Below are 20,248 nucleotides of genomic sequence, written 5' to 3'. Positions count from 1 at the left end.
TTTAGGGTGTCTGCAGAATCAAGAAACACATAATTACAGCTGCCGTTTTGCTTTTTAATTGGCTGTACTAGCTAATTTGTTAAAAATAACATCAAACATCTAGTGACCCTTGCATACATAGGCAAATTTTTCAGACAATACATAAAGCTTTTCTCAGTGATGATGTAAATTGGGAACTCCACCATGAGTGTGTGCAGCGTTGTTATTCTTTTGGCGAGGAAACTATTTGACTCAGCAATGCACCATCAATGATGTGATATTGCGGTTATGTTATAAGGAACTTTACCATTCTTTTATTTGCTGATATTTTTTAAATGTAGAGCAAATGGTGATGGTGTCATTGAGGCAAACATTACTGAGATTGAAAAGCTGAAGGCTATCAATCGCTGTGTAAGTGCTGGGTTGTGTCAGTTGGGAAGCTCCATCGCAGGAGTAACTGGGGTTAAATATTCCTGGCAGGCACTGTGACATAATAGGCATCCACCAGAGTAGGGAGGGGAGAGTAGGAGAAGTAGGGATGGGCGAACCCATGTTAGGTCTGCTGCAACCCCAAGCTGAAGTAGCATTTTGAAAGGGCCTTGTCTAGGAGGTCAATCAGGCCAAATGACAGATCTAAGTCTTCAGGAATCCAGACTAAGAACTATGCCAGGGCCCCTCCCAGGGGTGAGCTCCACATACGCCAGGATGCCTTGTTTCTGTTGGCATATGAGCTGCCTGGAGCAACCCAAACCTGGGAATTCAAATCCCCAGCCACAACCTTTTCCTCAAATTGGTAGGGGCGGTGTGGTGGTGGTGGTGGGTGGCTGTTTGGTATGTCTGGGTAGGATGTAGGTTGTACCTCAAATAAAATCTGAAAAATGTATGATGTTAACCTTATCTGAGTCCTGAGGCTTACTGTATACACTTGCTGAACTTGCAGGAAAGCACCAGAAAGACTTGATTGTTGATTATTGGACTCACTTGGGTAACTTTAACACCCCAAATCTGGTGGGTTGAGGTCAGGTGAGATGTTAACATTTTCAAAAAATCCCAAACCTGACTCCAATCTGCCCAGATCCAGGTTTAATGGAGAAGGGGCAGAGTGTTTCCAGGAGGGGACTTGGCCATTCAAATTTATATTGAGGCTGGGAGCCTCACATTTAATCTGCTTTACAGATTTAGCCCAGTGCTCATCAAACACGTGACAGTTATTTTCTTTCACAATAAAAGATTTTCATTTATAAAGCACCTTTCATGATCACTGTATGTCCTAAAATGCTTTACAGTCAATGAAGCACTTTTGAAGTGTAATCACTGTTGCAATGTAGGAGACATGGCAGTCATATTGGGCTGGGCAAAACCCCACATAATTGAGGGATAAACATTACTCATGACACTGGGGAGAATCCACCTCTACAATAAAATAGTACCATGAGATATTTTACCTCTACTTGAGTGGCAGCCCAGATCCTTGCTTTAGTGTTTCATTTGAACGGTGGTACCTCTTGACATCGCAGCACTTCCTCAGTACTACACTGGAGTGTTAGCCTAGACTGTGTACATATATCTCTCAAATGGGACTTTAATCCACATACTTCTGACTTGGAGATGAGTACGCTACCACTTAGCCCCAGCTGACACCAAGCCAACCTTGCACATTTAGCATGTGATATGCTGTAGGAAAGTGGTTTCATTATAACTTTAGAGAAAGAAAACATCTGTTATAAGTGTTAAATGCAAATTTGTCTGTGGATTGAATTGCATTAGAGGTGTTCCCTTACAAGAGTGTAAAGGTTTCCATTGGTGATGTTATGCTGACTTACCGTTCCACACATTCTTTAACTATGGCAAAATTCCCATCTCCAATCACCTTCCCAATTTTATACTTTTCAAGAATAGTTGAAGCTGAAAAGGATCTATTTCCATTTACACCTGTGGAAAGATTGAAGAAAATCTCGGTTACTATTCTCACATCTAACTGCTCCAGGAGTATTCCACATCACTTAACTGAGGAATGGATCTAGCAGTCCATTGGCTAAGCACATTCATTGTGGGCCTATTTTTTCTATACAGAAATAATTATTTTTCACTTATAAGCTGATATTTTAACCTTCAGAAATGAATAATGATTGCTTCATGCTAGCAGTAAACTGATACCTCCTCACGATAACAGTTTTCTTTTTAGATATTTTCTGTCCTATTTGGTCATATTATCCACTTTGTAAGTAATCCCATACTTATCTGAGGAGATAATGATCAGTTTGATTTCTTTGCCCTGAATTTGACTCTCATGATACTGAGTGGAATATTAAGTATATCCTGAGTGAAAAAGGTCATTTGGCCCATCAAGGCCAGTCCTTGAAAAGCCTATGAGTTAGTATACTGTCATGTCCTTCTCACCAAAACCACTTGTTAATCTTCTGATGTTAGGGAACACTAATCTACTTCCCCTAACTCCTGAGTTTTCAAAATTTCTCTATAATTCTCAGTCTCACTTCTCAACAGATATTGATTCAGCTTCTTTTGACCAATTGAGGTAGGAGCAGGAGTGGGCCATTCAGCCACTGAGCCAATCAATTAGATCATGGCTGATCTGTATCTTAACATCATTTACCCACCTTAGCTCCATATCCCTTTAAACCCTTACTTAACAACAATCTATCAATCTCAGTCTTGAAAGCTCCAATTGTTCGAGCAACCACAGCTTTCTGGGGAGAGAACTCCAGATTTCCACCATCCTTAATGTGAAAAAAATGCTTCCTAATTTCACTGCTGAACAGCCCAGCTGTAATTTTTACGATTTTTTGCCTTTGTTCTTGATTCATCCATCAGATGAAATAGTTTATCTGTACCCACCATACCAAATTCTTTTCCCACTTAAACTATTTTGATCAGATCTTGTATACTTAAGCCATGTTTATGCCTTCATAATTTAACCCTTTAAGTGTCAGCATCATTGTGAGGAATCTGTGCTATATTCCCTCTAAGGCCAATATATCTTTCCTGAGGTGTGGTGCCCCAAACTACTCCAGTTGCGGTCTGGCCAAAGCCCTACGCAACTGAAGCATTTTTTCCTCCCCTTTATAAACCAGCCCACTTGAGATAAAGGCAAGTATTCCATTAGGCTTTTGGTTGTGTTTTGGATCTGTCTACCAGCTTTAAATGATTTGTATATTTGGACTAACAAATCTCTTTGTTCATCTACAGTTTCTAGTATCTCACCATTTAGAAAATACTCTGATTTATCTTTCTGAAATCTAAAGTAAATGACCTCACACATGTCCACATGAAACTGAGTTTTTCTCACTCACTTAATCAGTCTCTATCCCTCTGCAACTTCTTGTTCCCATCTGAACTATTCACTTTTGTTCCTAATTTAGTGTCATTTGCAAACTTGAATATACTATACAGCACTTTATTCTTTTATCCAAGTCATTGACAAACATGGTGAAAAGTTAAGGCCCTAGAACAGATCCCTGGAGAACACTATTTGTCACATCCTGACAATCTGAATGTACACTCTTTATGCCCACTCTGTCTCCTACCTCTCAACCAATTTCCAGCCTGAGTCAAAAGACTACCTCCTTTTCCATGCACTCTTATTTTTGTCAATTACCTCGTGTGGAACCTGATTGAATGCCCTCTGAAAGTCCATGTAAACAACATCCATAGACATTCCTGTGGTTACCTTATAAGCGATGTGTTCAAAACATTCAACCAGATTAGTCCTACATGACTTACCTTTAACAAAGCCATGCTGGGTCTCTCCAATCAGATCAGTTGTTTGTGTTCTGTCCTTAAATGACAGGTTTTAGTAGCTTCCCCTCAATTGGCATTAAACTGACAGGTCGATAGTCACCTGGTTTCGCTCTCCTATCCTTCTTAAATAATTAGCAATTTTCCAGTCTAACAGCACAATTTCCAATTAAGAGAGCTTTAAAAGATTATAACTAACTCTGGGATCAATTGACTTCTCTGAAAATCAGTTCCATGTGTTCACTAGCCTATTAGAAAAAAGTATTTTCCAAATCTTAAACGATACTTGATATGTGGGAATTTTATACTTGTTTGGGGTATATAAAAGTCAGGCAATTTGATGCCAGCAAATTTCTGCTTTGTGGCAGTTAGACGTTATCCCCAGTTATCATGACGTCTTAATGAAGTAAATCGTATTGAGGTATTTTAAGAAAAGTTTTTGAGTGGAATTTGGCTTGCCCTCCTATACCTAATGCTGATGACAAGCAAAGTCAACACATTAAAAGAAAGTGTTCCCAGCAAGCAGCTTGCCTCATCAAGAGTGCACATTGTAAATTTCAGCACACTTGAGTTCCCAAAACGTGATCCTGGTGTGCAGGGCTCCATGGTCGAAGCAGCATTTTGTAAAGTCAGCTGTAGATCCGCAAGCATTTTAGAAATAGCAATTTCATTGCACTTACTTCTTCAAAGAAAATGCATAGCGCTCTTGAAGCATCAAAGAGTCATGTCAACAAGGATCATTTCCAAAAAAAGGGATGAATTCCTGAAACTGTCCTAATGGATTTGTATATGCTTGAAATATTTCACCTAACCTCTAAAGAAACGTGATGAGTTCTTGGAAAATATTAGTACAGTGAAGTGTTTCCTGAAGTGAAATCTCTAATAAGGAGCTAATGGGTCACGAGATACTCTTCTGGGAAGAAATAGTACCCACTGGTAGCTAATAGTATTTCTGTTTCTATACATCAAGGCATTTTGCCACACAAGCTAGACTTTCCCAATAAAAACTGGATTTGAGCAGGATCATGGCTTGATTTTTGATGTATGCTTTTCTGCTGATCAAAGTACATTAATAACTCTGGCCTACACAAATGAGACAGAGCAGAAAGCAGAAAAAAATGACTTCTATTTCGGAAATGGCATGTTTGGTTTCAGATTTTTATTTTAGAAACATCGGCACCCCACCCAAAACTGAACAAATTGAATAGAAAGCTTGTGAAGGTATTTTGTAATGTTACTGCATTCTTAACATCTACATGATTACCACCAGAAAAAGTTAACAAATGAGCCTTAAAAACTGGGAATCATATAGAAGAGCTACTGATAAGCAGAGTAGTGAAGTCCATGAGAAGTTTTCACATCACTAAGGAACAGAAACTTTGTCCAAATTCCGTTCCCCATTTACTAGAAAAAAAATCTGAAACCTATGGGAAATAAAATGCAGTTGTTCAAAGAGACAAAGAAACTTAGCATTTCAACCTTTTGGACAGTCCATCAGAGCATCTTTAATGGCAGAATCATTCAATATTTGTATCTTTTCATTTAGTAAAATATGGAATCCTCAATGTGGAGATTGGGATACTTTTTACACATTTGGCATCCAATACCAATTTTGAGTATTCCCGTGTTAGATAGAAAAGACCAAATGTTTATATGAAACTTATAAAGTTTCCACTGATTCCCCAAGACAACATACAGAAAAAATAAGGAAAATGAAAGAGGAAAGTAGTAGTCTTAATGATTAAGAATGAAATCAGTTCAATGATAAAAGTGGTAAAACGAGAGCTATAAGCAGGCAGTGGATACTTTATGCGTAGCAATAAGAAATAAAAAAGATTTAAGACTGTAGTGGAAAACGAGTATAGGCCCTTCTGGTAGCACCTGTGAAGTAGTGCAATGCATAAATGCAGAGATTAGACAAGCATGTCGTAAAGGCAGAGTGGTTTTAATGGACAATTTTAACTTTAGTATAGATTGGGATAAGCAGACTAGCTCACGTAAGAAAGGTAGTAAATTCCTTGAGTGTGTTCAGGATAATTTTCTGCAACACTATGTCCTAGAACCAAATAAGGGGGCAGGCATATTACATTTGATTGTGAGCAATGAGCCAGATTTAGCTAACAGCCAAATGGCGCATGAGCATTTATCTAATAGTGATCATAATACGATTAAGTTCAATGTGCATTTGGAAGGGAGAAATGCAAAATAGCTACTAAGATTCTCGATTTAGATAAGGCTGAACAGTAATGTGATGAGACAGAGGCCCAGATTTTCAAAATGGCCAAAAATTATAAGTCCTGCCCCTGAACACAGCATTTGCCATTTTCACAGGGGTGGGGGTGGGGGTGGGGAGGGCTGCATTTTGTGCATGTGTGTTTTACAGAGGCACCTGGCCATTTAAGTCATCAGCTGCCTCCACTCAAGTGGGATTTTAGGTATGAGCTTTGTTCATTCATTTGAATAGCCAGACCCTTCAAGACCCTTTGGATCTGGCCTTGGGACACCTTTGGGGGGGGGTGCATTTTGGCTGGGCGGGAGCGGGTGCGGAGGCGATCACTGCCCGTGATCGGCTATGTGCCGCCATTTTATGCGGGTGGGCCAATTAAGGCCCACCCATCATAACGCGCGGACGGTAACGCTCAGCGCTACCTGTGCATGCAGGGGGGGGAGGGAGAGTCGGGGCCTATGGTCTTTAGCGCATGTGCACGAAAGAGCACAGCAATCTCCTTGAGGCATGGAGCTGCCTCAGGGAGATTAAGTGCATAATAAAAGTTTTTAACTAATGAAGTAAAAAATTATTTAAACATGTCCCCTTATGTGACAGTGTCAGATGAGCTGGGACATGTCTGCGAAGTTCACAAAATTTATTTATTAATTTTATAAAACCTTCAAGAAACCTCATCCCGCCTGTGGATGAGGTTTCCTGGAAAATGAGAAGGCCGCTTGGGCTCTTTGTCTGCCCACCAACCTTAAGGTTGGATGGACAGCGTTGTTAATAACATCAATTGCTTTCTTAATGGCCTTAATAGGCCGTTGACAGTTTAGAGGGCGCACAGCCACCTCTGGCGCACGCCTGCCGAACGCAATATTGAGATGACGTCGGGATGCATGCCCGATGTCATCGTGCGTCATTTTACACGTCAGCGTGTTGGGCCCACCCCTGCACGCCGACGGTAATATTCTGCCCTATACCTAAGGATAGAATGATTGAATACCTTGAAAATTTTCAGCTAATCCAAGGGAACCACCATGCATTTAGAAAGGGTAGATCATGCCTGGCAAATCAGACTGAATTTTTCTGAGAGATAAAGAAAGTAGTGGACAGAGGAATGTCTACGGATATTATTTATATGAACTTCCAAAAAGCATTTGATAAGGTACCTCATATGACGTTGAAACCAAATGGAATTGAAAGCAAATTATTGAACTGGTTAGGAAATTAGCTGAGCAGGAGGAGACAAGAAGTATGGATAATGGGCAGGTACTCTAATTGGCAGTATGTGACTAGTGGTGGCCTGAAAGAATCTGTGTTGGAGCTTCAGCTATTCACTGTAATTATAAACAACTAGATGTTGGGGTAGAAATCCACACATTCAATAGCACAAAGATGGGCAACACTGTAAGCAGTATAGATTGAAGCATAAAATTACAAAGAGATATTAACAGGTTAAGCGAATGGATAAAACATTGGCTAATGGATCTCAATGTAGGCAAACGTGAGATCATCCACTTTGGACCTCAAAAGAATAGTACAAGGTATTTTCTAAATGGTGGAAGCTAGATCCAAAGAAGCTCGGAGATCCAGACACATAGATCATTTGAACATCATGAACGAGAAAATAGTCAAGAAGGCTAATGAAATGCTGGCCTCTATATCTACAGGGCTAGAATATAAGGGGGTAGATATTATGCTGCAGTTATACAAAGTTCTGGTTAGCCTATGCCTAGAGAAATGTGAGCAGTTTTGGGCACCACACTTTAGGAAGGATATACACCAGAATAATACCTGGACTCCAAGAGTTAAGTTACGAGGTGAGATTTCACAAACTAGAATTGTATTCCTTGAAATTTAGAAGGCAAAAAGATGACTTGAAGTTTTTAAGGTATTAAGGGATTTGATAGGGTAGACAGAGAGAAGCTATTTCCATTGGTTGGGGAATCTAGGACTAAGGGGCATAGTTTATAAATTAGAGCCAGATCTTTCAAGAGTGAAGTTAGAAGACATATGAACATATGATCTTATGACATTTCTACACGTAAAGGCCGGAATTTTCCAGTCCCTCACGACGGCGGGATCTTCCAGTCCTGCTGGTGTGAATGGAAATTTCAATGGCTCGCCAGTCCTGTCGCCAAGGAACCCGCCTTGGGAGTGCTGGAAAATTCTGGCCAAGGGGTTGTAGATTTTTGGAACTCTCTTCCACGAATGGCAACTGATGCTAGGTCAATTGTTAATTCTAACTCTGAGACTGATATATTTTTGTTAACCAAAAATATTAGGGGATTTGGGGCAGGTATAAGGAGTTGGGTCACTGATCGGCCATGATCTCATTGAATGGCAGGTCTGACTAGAAGGGCTAAATGGCCTGTCCCTATGGTCCTGTGTCTCAACTGCACCTTAAGAAGCTAAATTGCATAGTAAGTTCACCCAACAACTAGACTGTCCCAAAGCATGGCCACTTACCTTCAGGGCTGATACCATTGGTTTGTTGAGGTACTCCATTCACATTGGTGGACAGACCTATCTGGTGAATAATCTGTAAAATAACAGTAATTTATAGCATTAGATAGTCACAAAGATCTCCACAGTAACACCTTAAAGAACCTTTAGGCCAAAGGAAGTAAGTCTAAGGGTCACACAGTAATATGGCAACATATTTTGGGCAGGAAAAGACCATTGATCCCTCTAATCATCTCCTATCTTTCCTGGATTACTATAGAGATTAATTCAATTAAATACCAACTCACATCCGTTTGGGCATGGTTATAACATTTTTTTGTTAGAAAAATAGCAACAAGACAGGGACAAATTATCAAAACGTTGTTCTGTAACAAAAACCCTGAGCATTATGTTGAAAGCATTTGCCATTGATTTTTGGAGCTCCATGAAGCTAGAAGTGATCAGTGTTTAATTATGAATCATAATCTAATCTGGTGCTAAGTATGTGACTGGCATACCGTGGCAATATAGTGGTCAATATGTGACATGTACCCTGTAATATAGCATTTATTATAAAGGGCTGAGTTTTCAAATGCACACTCAAGAGCTTTGCCTGTTGTAGCATATAGCAGAATGGCACAGGTATGCTTCCTACAGTGAATGAAAAAAATCATGGGCAGGGGTCTGCGTTTGTCCAATATGCGCTCCTGTCTGGAAAGGCTCTTGTGTATCTGTGAAGTTGTCGCACATGTTAGGAGGCCCATCAATCTCACCACTCCGGCTCGGGAGGCAGTGGCAGAGGTGGTCAGTGCCAATGCTGCAAACAAGAGGTCGGCCATCCAGTGCATCACACATTCACTGGCATCTCATTCACTGCCAGCTCAAGGGACATCATCACTCACTCTCTCAAACACATTCTCACATCTCCATCTGGCCTCATCTCCTCTGGAGACTGCCTCAGCCCTCACCAAGTTGAGGCCACTTGCACGGATCAACATGTGCCCCCACACACACCCTGGGAAACCTCCCTTCCTCAGTACAACCCTTGCCCTGCAGCCTCTTCCCTTGCCTGAGGACACTTCTCCTCATTCCCCAAGCAAGCCCTAGCCCTGCAGCCACCCCCGCCGCCTTACGGCTGGTCTGGTAGGTACTGTCCGTGAGCCCCCCTAAAAGTGATGTGGTGCTGCCTGTGAAGCCTGGTGCTGATGACTGCGAGTGCTGCCTGAAGCAAAGTAGGCAAACAAACCTCGAAGTCCCAAGCGAAGTGCAGCTCGCCAGGGGCACGTCGTTTATGTACAGTTGTGAAAGATGCGGTGCGTGCCTGGAAGAACCAGCATGGGGGGATCATTCCGGCGAGGAGAGTTTATAATTAGATACAAAAGTATTAAAATAACATTACGGGGAGGCGATGGCGTAGTGGTATTGTTGCTGGAATAGTAATCCAGAGACCCAGCGTAATGCTCTGGGGACCTGGGTTTGAATCCCACCACGGCAGGTGGTGGAATTTGAATTCAATAAAAATCTGGAATTAAAAGTCTGGTGATGACCACGAAACCATTGTTGATTGTTGTAAAAACCCATCTGGTTCACCAATGTCCTTTAGGGAAGGAAATATGTCATCTTTACCTGGTCTGGCCTACACAGGTCCAGACCCACAGCAATGTGGTTGACTCTTAAATGGCCTAGCAAGCCACTACAAAGTCACAAAAAAGGAATGAAACCGGACGGACCACCCGGCATTGACCTAGGCATTGGAAACGACAACGGCAATCTCAGCCCTGTCCTTCACTGTCGCTGGGTCATAACCCTGGAACTCCTTTCCTAACAGCACTGTGGGTGTACCCACATCACATGGACTGCAGCGGTTCAAGAAGGCAGCTTTCCACCACCTTCTGAAGGGCAACTAGGAATGGGCAATAAATGCTGGCCCAGACAGCGAAGCCCACATCCCACATCCCATGAATGACAAAAAAAATTCCCGATGTGCAGCAGCAGGAAACGGCCCGCCATTGATGGGTGGAGTGGACGATCGCAAACTAGTTTCACGTTGGTGTGAAACCGATTTTTGGCCCTCTGATTTGTGTCCCGCCATGATGCCCAACACCAACGAGGCCGGAAAATTCCGGCCTATATTTCTGCAATCCCTGATTTAACCGATGCTGTGTTCTGAGTCATGGGAGTTAATTTTGACCTTGGGCAATAGTGCAAAATATGTATAACAGGCAAGGTCTGTTCATTACAAAAACAGAATTACCTGGAAAAGCTCAGCAGGTCTGGCAGCCTCGGTGGAGAAGAAAAGAGTTGACGTTTCGAGTCCTCATGAAGGATCATGAGAACTCGAAACATCAACTCTTTTCTTCTCCGCCGATGCTGCCAGACCTGCTGAGCTTTTCCAGGTAATTTTGTTTTTGTTTTGGATTTCCAGCATCCGCAGTAGTTTTTTGTTTTTATATTAAGGTCTGTTCATTACTCATCCATTACTCATCTCTCCTGACATTTATAACCATTGATGTCAATGGAAATGAAAATTGGGACAGAGGCATAATGAGCCTGTGAGAGGCATAATGAGAGGCATAATGGTCTGTTATCGTACATGGTAACACCTTCGCCAATGTCAAAAAAACCCATATAGTTTTACACTCGGGGAGAACAAAAATAAAAAGAGAAACTGCTGGAAATACTCAGCAGGTCAGGCAGCATCCGTGGACAGAAAAACAGAGCTAACCTTTCAGGTCAATGTCTATTTATCCATTCTATTGAAAGGTCATCAACCTGAAATGGCGACATGAGAAAAACTTTTTCACGCAATGAGTGGTCAGGATCTGGAATGTACTGCCTGAGAGGGTGGTGAGGCAGGTTCAATCGAGACTTTCAAGAGGGAATTGGATTGTTATCTGAAAAGGAATAATAGGCAGGGCTACAAGGAGAAGGCAGAGGAGTGGCAGTAGGTAAATTGTTCCAACGGAGAGCCGGCGCAGACACGACTGTTATCAATTGTTTTAGAATATTGTGTATTGTCTGCTGTTGTGGTAGAATTTGTCACATCTGTCAAAATGTGAGTTTCCAGAGCAGGTTGTTGAATATGGATTAGCCTGAAACCTCCTCAGTAAGATGGAAACTCTTAATAAAAAGCTTTTATTTTTTTTCAACTTTGTGGTTACAGGACCTCAAGAAAGAGCTGCACAATTGTAATAATGTTGAGTTAACACAGCATGGTGGAGGTATGCATTCTACTGAGTACCCTTTTTACTTGTTTTCTTTTGTATTACATCCCCTTGATATTTCACATTTTTATAAAATTCTAAATTCTTCATTCATTCAAGAAACTCTATCTTATGCTGCTTCTCCTGCTGTACTGCTCTTCTCTCCTGTCCATCACCAGGCATTGCTTGAATGATTGCATGGATATTGCATTTAAAAGAACACATGGGACATAGGAATAGGGGCAGACATTCACCTTTCAGTTGAATCATGGCTGCTCTGTTTCTTAACTCCATCTACCCGCCTTGGTTCTGTAGCCTGCATTACTCTAGTCTAACAATAAGCTATTAAACTCAGTTTGGAATTTTTTAATTGACCTAGTCATAACTGCTTTTGGGGGACAGAATTCCAGATTTTCACTGCTATTTACGTAAAGAAATGTTTCTTAACATTACCCCTGAATTACTAGCTCGAATTTTAAGATTGTGCCTGTTTTGGATTCTCTCACCTGAGGAAATAGCTTCTCTCTATCGTTGGAAAATAGGGAGCGTTTAAATAAGTTATATTGGTATTTGTAGGTGTTAGGAATGAGTTTTAGCTTTAAATTTTAAGTATGATTTGCATTTCTGTACCTGTGTGTTAAGAAAGGTCAAATGGAGTTTTAGTTTCACTTTAAAAAGGTACCTGCATTTCTAATGAGGTTTTTTATGACTGTTGCAGCTAGGTTAAACAAACAAGCGTAGAAGAATTGGGCTCTTGCCTAGCAACAGGAGTCCAGAGAGGCAGGTCCCTTCCATAGACACACAGAAAAATTAAAGAAACAGCAGTTTTAAGTTCAGTTTGAAGCCAAGACCCCCAGAGAGACACTGGGAGAGAGAGAGCTGCAGATTTCTGAAAAGAACCAGAAAGTCTCAAGGCCAAAGGAGTGAGACAGAAACAGGGGAAAGTCTCAAACAGACCTTCTAGTCAAAGGAAGGAACAGGAACCAGGAAAAGGTCCTGTTAAGTGAAGTTAAGAATGATGGGCAGAGAGAAAGGCTCCAAACTTCAGATTTTAAGAGACAAAAGCTGCAGAAAGCAGATTTAAAGTGAGAACAGCTTGCAAGGGGCAAGAAAATCCAAACAGATGGCTGAAGGTCTATAATTCTTTGCTATGGGCATGTGAAACAGTGGGTGTACTGTTGACGGGTGAGTCAGTGAGGAAGAGTGCATGGAAGACAACTTGAAAGCATGTGGTGATCTAGGGAAGAGGAACATCAGAAGTAGAGTTCGAAACCCTGGAAGTGAACCCTTGCGGAAGGCGTCTGATAGAAAGCGTCAGTTTGGGAGAAGATTCCAAAGCAAGTTCGTGGAGAGTGGAGATTGGAGACCCTCATGTGAAAGACAGAGTGCAGTGAGACCGGTTGGGTCACAGTGTGGCAAGCGTCTGGGGGGAGTTGAGGAGAGATCCATAGCATCTGGGTGAGGTGGCATCTGTCACTTGGTTTCAGTATGGTGTGTCTGACCACAGGTCGCCTATTTGGTTCATGGACTGTGTACTTACTGTGGACATTAGAATATAAAATAGCTTTTGTAGCTTGTGTTATCCTTACAAATCTGAATACATCTGTGGAGGCATAGTTGTGGATGAAGGAACTTTGTAACATAGTTCATCTTTTCTTGTTTAATAAATGTTTTATTCTTTTGTTAAAAGTTCATCAGCTGACTCCTGTGTCTCTGTTCAGTAGCTTCTCTCCACGTATTTAAACAAACAAATAAAATTTAGCATCTACCAAGCTGGGTTTTAATCTGGGATCAGGCTTATCCAGGAGTAATTGCAGCTGGGATCGTGACACTATCGACCCTATCAAATTCTTGAATCATCTTAAACATATCAATTAAATTACTTTTTAATCTTCTATAATCAAGAGAATAAAAGCCTAGTCTATGCAATCTGTGCTCATAATTTAACCCTTTTATCCACCGTACCATTCTGTGAATCTGCACTACATTTCCTCAAAGGTCAATATATTCTTCCTGAGGTGCAATGCCCAGAACTGAAAGCAGTACTCTACCTCGGGTCTAACCAGAGCTTTATATATCTGTAACATAATTTCCACTCATTTGTATTCTAGCCCTCTTGAGATAAAGGCCAACATTCTATCTGTCCACTGGTTTTTAAAGATTTCTGGAACTTTCAGAAGGCATTTGACAAGGTTCCACATAAGAAACTGCTACAAAAAGTGAATGGAATTGCAGCAATTTATGTTTTCACAGGCAATTGGGTAGGTGATAGGAAACAGAGAGTAGGGATAATGGATATTGTTCAATCCTAGCAGAGACCGATAACTTTTTAAAAGAGGTCTGAATTCCCATTGACCAACTCAAATGATCACTTGACAAGATTTCACATATTAAAACTTCCACTGTAACAAACTAAAATCAACATTGACTAAACATTACTTGGGAGGCAACTAATATACTAAACTGCAGAAAAGATATTCCCCTTAACTTCCTAACACAATCAAAAACCCATTGCCGCATTTATACGTTACACATGTACTCTCTGCTGAATTTTAGTCTTAACAGGAAAAAGTCCAAAGTTACTCCCTAAAACTTTAATCCACAGTTCCTAACTCTTTATCATTTAGAAAGTGCTGTGATCTATCTTTCTTAGGTTCAAAGTGGAAGACTTCACACTGACTCCACACTGAACTTCATCTGCCAGAGTTTTGCCCATTCACTTAATCTATCACTGTTCCTTTGCAGTTTTTTGTTCCCATCTACACTATTTACTGTGCCACCTAACTTGGTGCTGTCAGCAAACTTAGATATACTGCTCTCCATACCTTCATCCATAGTGAAAACCTGAGTCCCTAATTCAAATCCCCGGGGCCACCATGAATTACATCTACCAATTTGAATACATACTGTTTAAAAGAGGCTTTATAAGATGGTTATGTTTTAAACTGTCTCCTGTAATTCAAGGTAAAATGGAGTAGTGGAGAGGAGCATGTGACCTCCTAATTCTGCCCATTGATAAGCCCAGGTGACCTGGTTGCCATGGGGACCGGGGCCAGGTCAAAGCTTATTCCAAGTCAAGTGCCAGATTTAACACCTGAGAACAGAGACCCTGGAGAGAGAAAGAAATTCCAGAGAAGGAGACGGAAACAGCAACTATTGTGAAAAGCAGAGGAAAAGTCTATTGGAAGCTGGGAATAACTTTGGGTTGGTTCCTTCAAAGACTGCAATTCAGCAGAGAGTACGTGTGTAATGTAAAAATACAACATGGGCTTTCCGGTTGTGTTAGGAAGTCAAGGGGAATATCTTTTTTGCAGTTTAGTGTATTAGTTAGCTACTAAGTGATGTTTTGTTAATGTTGATTTTAGTTTGTTTGTTACAGTGAAAATCTTAAAATGTGAAATCTTGTGTGATTATTTGAGTTGGTCACTGGGAATTCAAATCTCTTTTAAAAAGTTATCTGTCTTAATGGGGATCGTAACAATATCCATTATCTCTACTTTGTTTCCTATCTCCTATCCAACTCCCTGTGAAAGCATAAATTGCCTGCAATTATATTCACTCTCATTTTTGTTATCAGTTTCTTATGTCGAATCTTGTCAAATATCCTCTGGAATTTCAAATAAATAACTTCCATAGACATGCCTGTATCCACAAAGTTACTTAACTCCTTTAAAAATTGAAGTATGTCCTTTGGCATGATTTACTCTTTGCTATGTTCTTCTCTTTGATGTAAATGTACCAATCATACCGAAGGATTGGTGAAACAACAATTAATTTGAAGATAAGCCTATGCAGAGTCAACTATGAGATTATGTAGAGTGCATTCAATTTACTGCTGCTTGCAGAATGACTACAAGTTATGAGACTAATATATTATATCCTGTGTCAGTGGTAGTAGTGATTGATAGTAGTTTAAGATATACCCCCTTAAAGGTACATGTCATCATATCACAACACCCATTACAAATTTTGACTCTCTCTGACCAGCTCATATTCATCCATATGCTCAGTCACTCTGTCCTAATAACAGATTCTACTTCCCCATAACTGATGTTAGATTAATAGATCTATAAGTTCCTAGTTTACCTTTCTTACCCTTTTTAAATAGTGGAATAACATTGGCAATTTTCAAATCTAAGGGAGCAATTCCTGAACCATATTGGTTCAAACGTGCTACTGGAAGTACATGTAGCAGAAATAAAATTTGCCACTCTGAAATCTCAAATCTGCAGGGGTATATGAAGAATTTAAAATGTCATTGATGGGAGCATTTGTGGAAAGTCACAGAAAGCTGTTCCTAATGACTATGGTCCTCATAGTGTTTAGTGACAGTGTTTTAGAAATATTACAGTGTCTTCCAAAACATGCCAGGTGACTAGAAACAGCCAAAAAAGAAAAGATAATACTGTTCCCACTCAAGTGGTCCTTGCTGCATCAGTTTGGGATAAGAGCTTTCCTTCTCGTGTTTGTTTATCTGCCATTACACCACCACCTATTTTAAACTAAAAATTCATGACAAAAATATAGTTTATCAAAATGTCATGTTATTTTTCCTTTTTTCACTTTTGGGTCCTGATTCATTAGTTTTCTTCTGTTCATTTAAACTGTGAAGTTCTGTACAGAATATAATTCTTGCTTATCATATGCAATCATGTGCACAATGTAGCTTTTGCTAACAATGCACTGTCCTGTAACCAATGCAGTTCTGTTCAAGTTGTGCAATATTCATTTTCAAAATACTGATAGAACAGGCATAATCCTCAAAATACCAGTAAAATTCCTGCAGTCATTTAATTAAAAAAAAAATTTTGATCTATTTAATCATTGCAAGCCAATTAGCAAGAACAGGAGTAATAGCACTCAAGGTGAATTAATACTTCCGTTGTACAGGCAAAATCTAGCTAGGGTAGGGACAGCTTGGACGGAATCATCCCAGATTTGCACTAAGTGCATTAGTGGGCGGGAAAAAGGACGTTTTACCTGCTGGCGGCAATGGCAGGTTTTCACGCTGTATTGTCCCATTCCTGCCTCATTAATTATGCATGAGGGACTTCCAAAATGTGACTGGGTAATTCAGTTGGTGACAACACCAATCAAGCCTGTTCCTTGCACCGGCTGCAAGAGTGGTAACAGATGTTGTTATCTCTCATGATAATGACAATGTGCCTACTTCCTTAAGGCTCCTTTAACGCGAACGCCAAGGATGCTTCAGTCCTGAAGCTAGCTCCTCTTAACAATGCAGGAGAATGGTAAACAGAAGTGCGTCACTCAGGGAGAGCAGCCTCACTGAGACAAGCTCATCTCAGTTCTTGCTCAAGTGAGTAAGTGGGACTTCAGCTGTATGTAATCTATCACAACCAGGATCGATTGATTACATGTCCTTGCATAAATGTTTAGAGTCTTTCAAAATTCCTCCTCAAAGTCACACACTTCTTTTATTTCTAGGCCAACATCCTGGAACTTTCTCCCTAACACTGTGGGAGTATCTTCAAAACATAGGTTGTAGTGGTTCACAACAACCTTCCCTAGGGCTATTACAGATGGGAAATAAATGTTGCTTTGCCGGTGACATCCAGATCTCGTGATTAAAACGTCTTCTTTGGGATTTTCACCAAGCCAATCCAGGAACTTCCCTAGACACATCCTATAGGGATCGAGGGCATGGATGTAGGACCTGGCAATTATGCTGGCCTGCAATCTTTAGTACATGATCGCTTGTAAAATTATAACTTAATATAAAATCTGTATCGCTATTTGCAAACTGAAATAAGTAGGACAAGTTTCAGTAAACTGCAAAATACACCCTGGGCAGAAATTTTAGCTCGACGGGCGTGCCGACATCAACACGCAGTCGTACGATAGTTCGGTCTGTGGGAGCGAGCCAAAGCTGGCAGTGTGCCCGCCGACAATTAAAAGGCCTATTAAGGCCATTAGGTTATCAATTGTCCTTAATTTTTCACTGCCCGTTGAACCCAACGGTTGATGGGCAGGCGAAAAGGCCAAGTGGCCTTTGCAATTTTTGGAAACCTCCTTGGCGGGATGTGGTTTCCAAAAGCAAATACAAATGAAATCAAAACTTTAATTTTTAATTAAGAACATATCCCAGCTCATGTGACAGTCACATGAGGGGACGTGTTTTATTAAATTTTTCTGCTATTTAATAATTTTTTCAATATATTCTTCAAATTCCTGAGGCAGCTCCATGCCTCAGGGAGATTATTCAGTGCTCTTTTGTACGCATGCGCCAAGTTCAAGCTAGGCCTGCTCACCCTCCTCCCCCCGCCACAACAGGCAGTGCTCAGCACTGCCACTTGCGTATCATGGTGAAATCATGGTGCGCTGTCAACTGCGGGCGGCGGTTGGCTTCCTGACTGGTCCCATCAATCCTGCACACCAGGTGCAAAATTCTGCCCCTTGTGTATTGGTGAAAATTGGGGGACTAATTTGACTACTGATGTACTTTTTTGGTTTCTACACACATGAAAGTCTGTTATTTGGTTTTTCATGTTTTCGCATTGAGCTACCATATTAATCTTCGAGATTGACCAGACATATCTACCACATCATAGATTACCATAATACAATTCAACACAGATCTCTGAAAAAAAAACTGAGAACATTGTCTCAGAGATAATGCACAATTAGTGATAAATTTACATTGTCACTTTACTACATAGGTCACTGCAACATTCAAAAGGACCTGGCAGTATCCCTCCACAGGTATTAAAGAGGCTCTATAACAAGGGCAGAATCCAACTTGTAACAACTGAGTCAGTGGGGAGAATTTTCAGCATGTTGGGTGCCGCCTGTGATCGGCTCCGCGCCGCCATTTTACGGAGGCGGGCCAATTAAGGCCTGTCCAGCGTGAATCGCGGCTCTCAAGAACAGCGGGAGGGGGCAGGTGGTGGCGGGACTCCAATGATCACCAGGTCCAATGGCGACCTGGCGGCCTGTTTAAAAACTGTGCAGGCAGCCTTCCAAAGGCTGGCAAATAGAAGGGTTGCCGAGAGCGCTCTCGGAGATCAGGCCAGGCAGGAGGGCAGGTTGGCGGGGCACTGTGCCCCTAGATTCTCGGATGAGTGCCTTGCAGGCCAAGGGACGGGAGGAGGAGGCCCCCCCCACATGATGAAATGTGCCTGGCAGGAGGTGGCAGAAAGGGTCAGTGCACGTGATGTGGTGCGATGCATCTGGGTTCAGTGCAGCAAACGCTTCAATGACCTCTTGAGATCAGGAAGGGTGAGTACCGAGTTGGCATAGGTCACTTAGCACAGCAGCTAAATTGCCCCCCCCTAAACTCTGACTGTAGTTACTGCATTGAATCATTCATGGCATGTGGCCTTCGCTGGGTGGGCCAGCATTCATTACCCATGCCTAGGTGACCCTTAGAGGGTGGTGCTGAGCTGGCTTCTGTATCTGCTGCATGTGGTGCACTTAACACCCACAGCACTGTTTTGGGGGCGACCCCAAGAATCTGTACCTAGGTGCAGTGCTGGAATGCTGAAACATTTCAAAGTCAGGATGCTGACTGACTGGGAGGGGAACTTCCAGGTGGTGGGGCCATCCATCTGCTGCCCTTGGCGTTCTAGGTGGTAGTGCTTCCTTGCTTTGGAAGGTGATACAGTGTGAGTGGCAAATGTGATGGAGGCAGCATTTGCGCAAGTGGGTCAGTCCTGGCTGCTTGGAGTGAGTGTATGGCGGCTCCAAGGTCATGATTCACATGAGACCTGTAATGTTTCACTCAGGTGGGGGTGGCAGGGCTGCAATGACAATCCAGGTACAGGGTGGACTAATCAATGCTCCTCTCTCCTTTTCAGGAGAAGACCGCACACAATAACCCTGAGCGGATGTGGACTGGCGGAGAGCAGGCCCACCTACTCATACTGACCAGATACGAGCAGGAGGCTCTTGGGCTGGAGAGGCGCCATGCGCCCAGGTTTACCGGCAGCAGTGAGGTTGGGGTGCCAGTGGGTGGCAGGAATGCCGTGCACTGAGGTCACAATGTCTGTCAGTGCAAACATTCCACTGTTGACTGTTTAGTGAATTCAGCCTCCAACATGGGATCCCCATTGATAATGGAAGGAGGAGCGCATCCTGATCCGGGGGCCAGGCATGCACATTAACAGTGTCACAACTTCAACTAATCAAATGTCCTTGTTCTTCCTTTCAGCCTCACCGGAGCACGCCCGGACCGAGAAGGCAGAGGGCCCACCATTAACACCCGAGGGCCCTTAAGAGATACAAGCACCAGTGTCACACCATCTCAGCCAGGCAGGCACCAGCGCAGCTACCAGCACCTCGGTGGGGATAAGATCATCGGCTAGTGTCCCGGGGCACAGGGGTGAGGGCACTTTACACTCACTTGAGGTGCAGGCGGAAACGGAGAGTGCCCAAGGCGCTGACAGTCGGAGGACTGTAGGGAACCAAGAACATGCTCAGTCGGTGGCTGATGATGGGCCTCTGGAGTCGTCCCTGAGGCAGCAGGTGCTGGAAGTCCAGCGGGGTCTGCGGGAGGATCTGGCGGAGATACATGAGGGAATGCGTGCCATGGTCTCCATGATGGAGGAGTCCATGCAGAGCATCAGCAATGCAATGACCCTTATGGCTGAGTGTAATGCTTCCTCCATGGAGAGAGTGGCGGCTCTCATGGAGAGGC

General features: G+C 42.2%; 1 protein-coding gene across 3 annotated transcripts in view; it reads right to left on the bottom strand.

Annotated features, from left to right (window-relative positions):
- dclk2a (doublecortin-like kinase 2a) overlaps nucleotides 1–20,248 on the bottom strand; it is a 430,953-nt gene that overhangs the window by 91,721 nt on the left and 318,984 nt on the right. For all 3 annotated transcript variants that reach the window (XM_078541257.1, XM_078541259.1, XM_078541256.1), the window contains 2 exons: nucleotides 8,417–8,489; nucleotides 1,803–1,911 (listed from right to left, as the gene is read on the bottom strand). In XM_078541257.1, coding sequence (XP_078397383.1) covers nucleotides 1,803–1,911; nucleotides 8,417–8,489 — 182 coding nt within the window. The remainder of the gene's footprint in view (nucleotides 1–1,802; nucleotides 1,912–8,416; nucleotides 8,490–20,248) is intronic.

This window comes from Cetorhinus maximus, chromosome 1 (genome assembly GCF_964194155.1).
Source record: "Cetorhinus maximus chromosome 1, sCetMax3.hap1.1, whole genome shotgun sequence".
NCBI lineage: Eukaryota > Metazoa > Chordata > Chondrichthyes > Lamniformes > Cetorhinidae > Cetorhinus > Cetorhinus maximus.
This window is presented reverse-complemented; position numbering and strand designations above follow the sequence as displayed.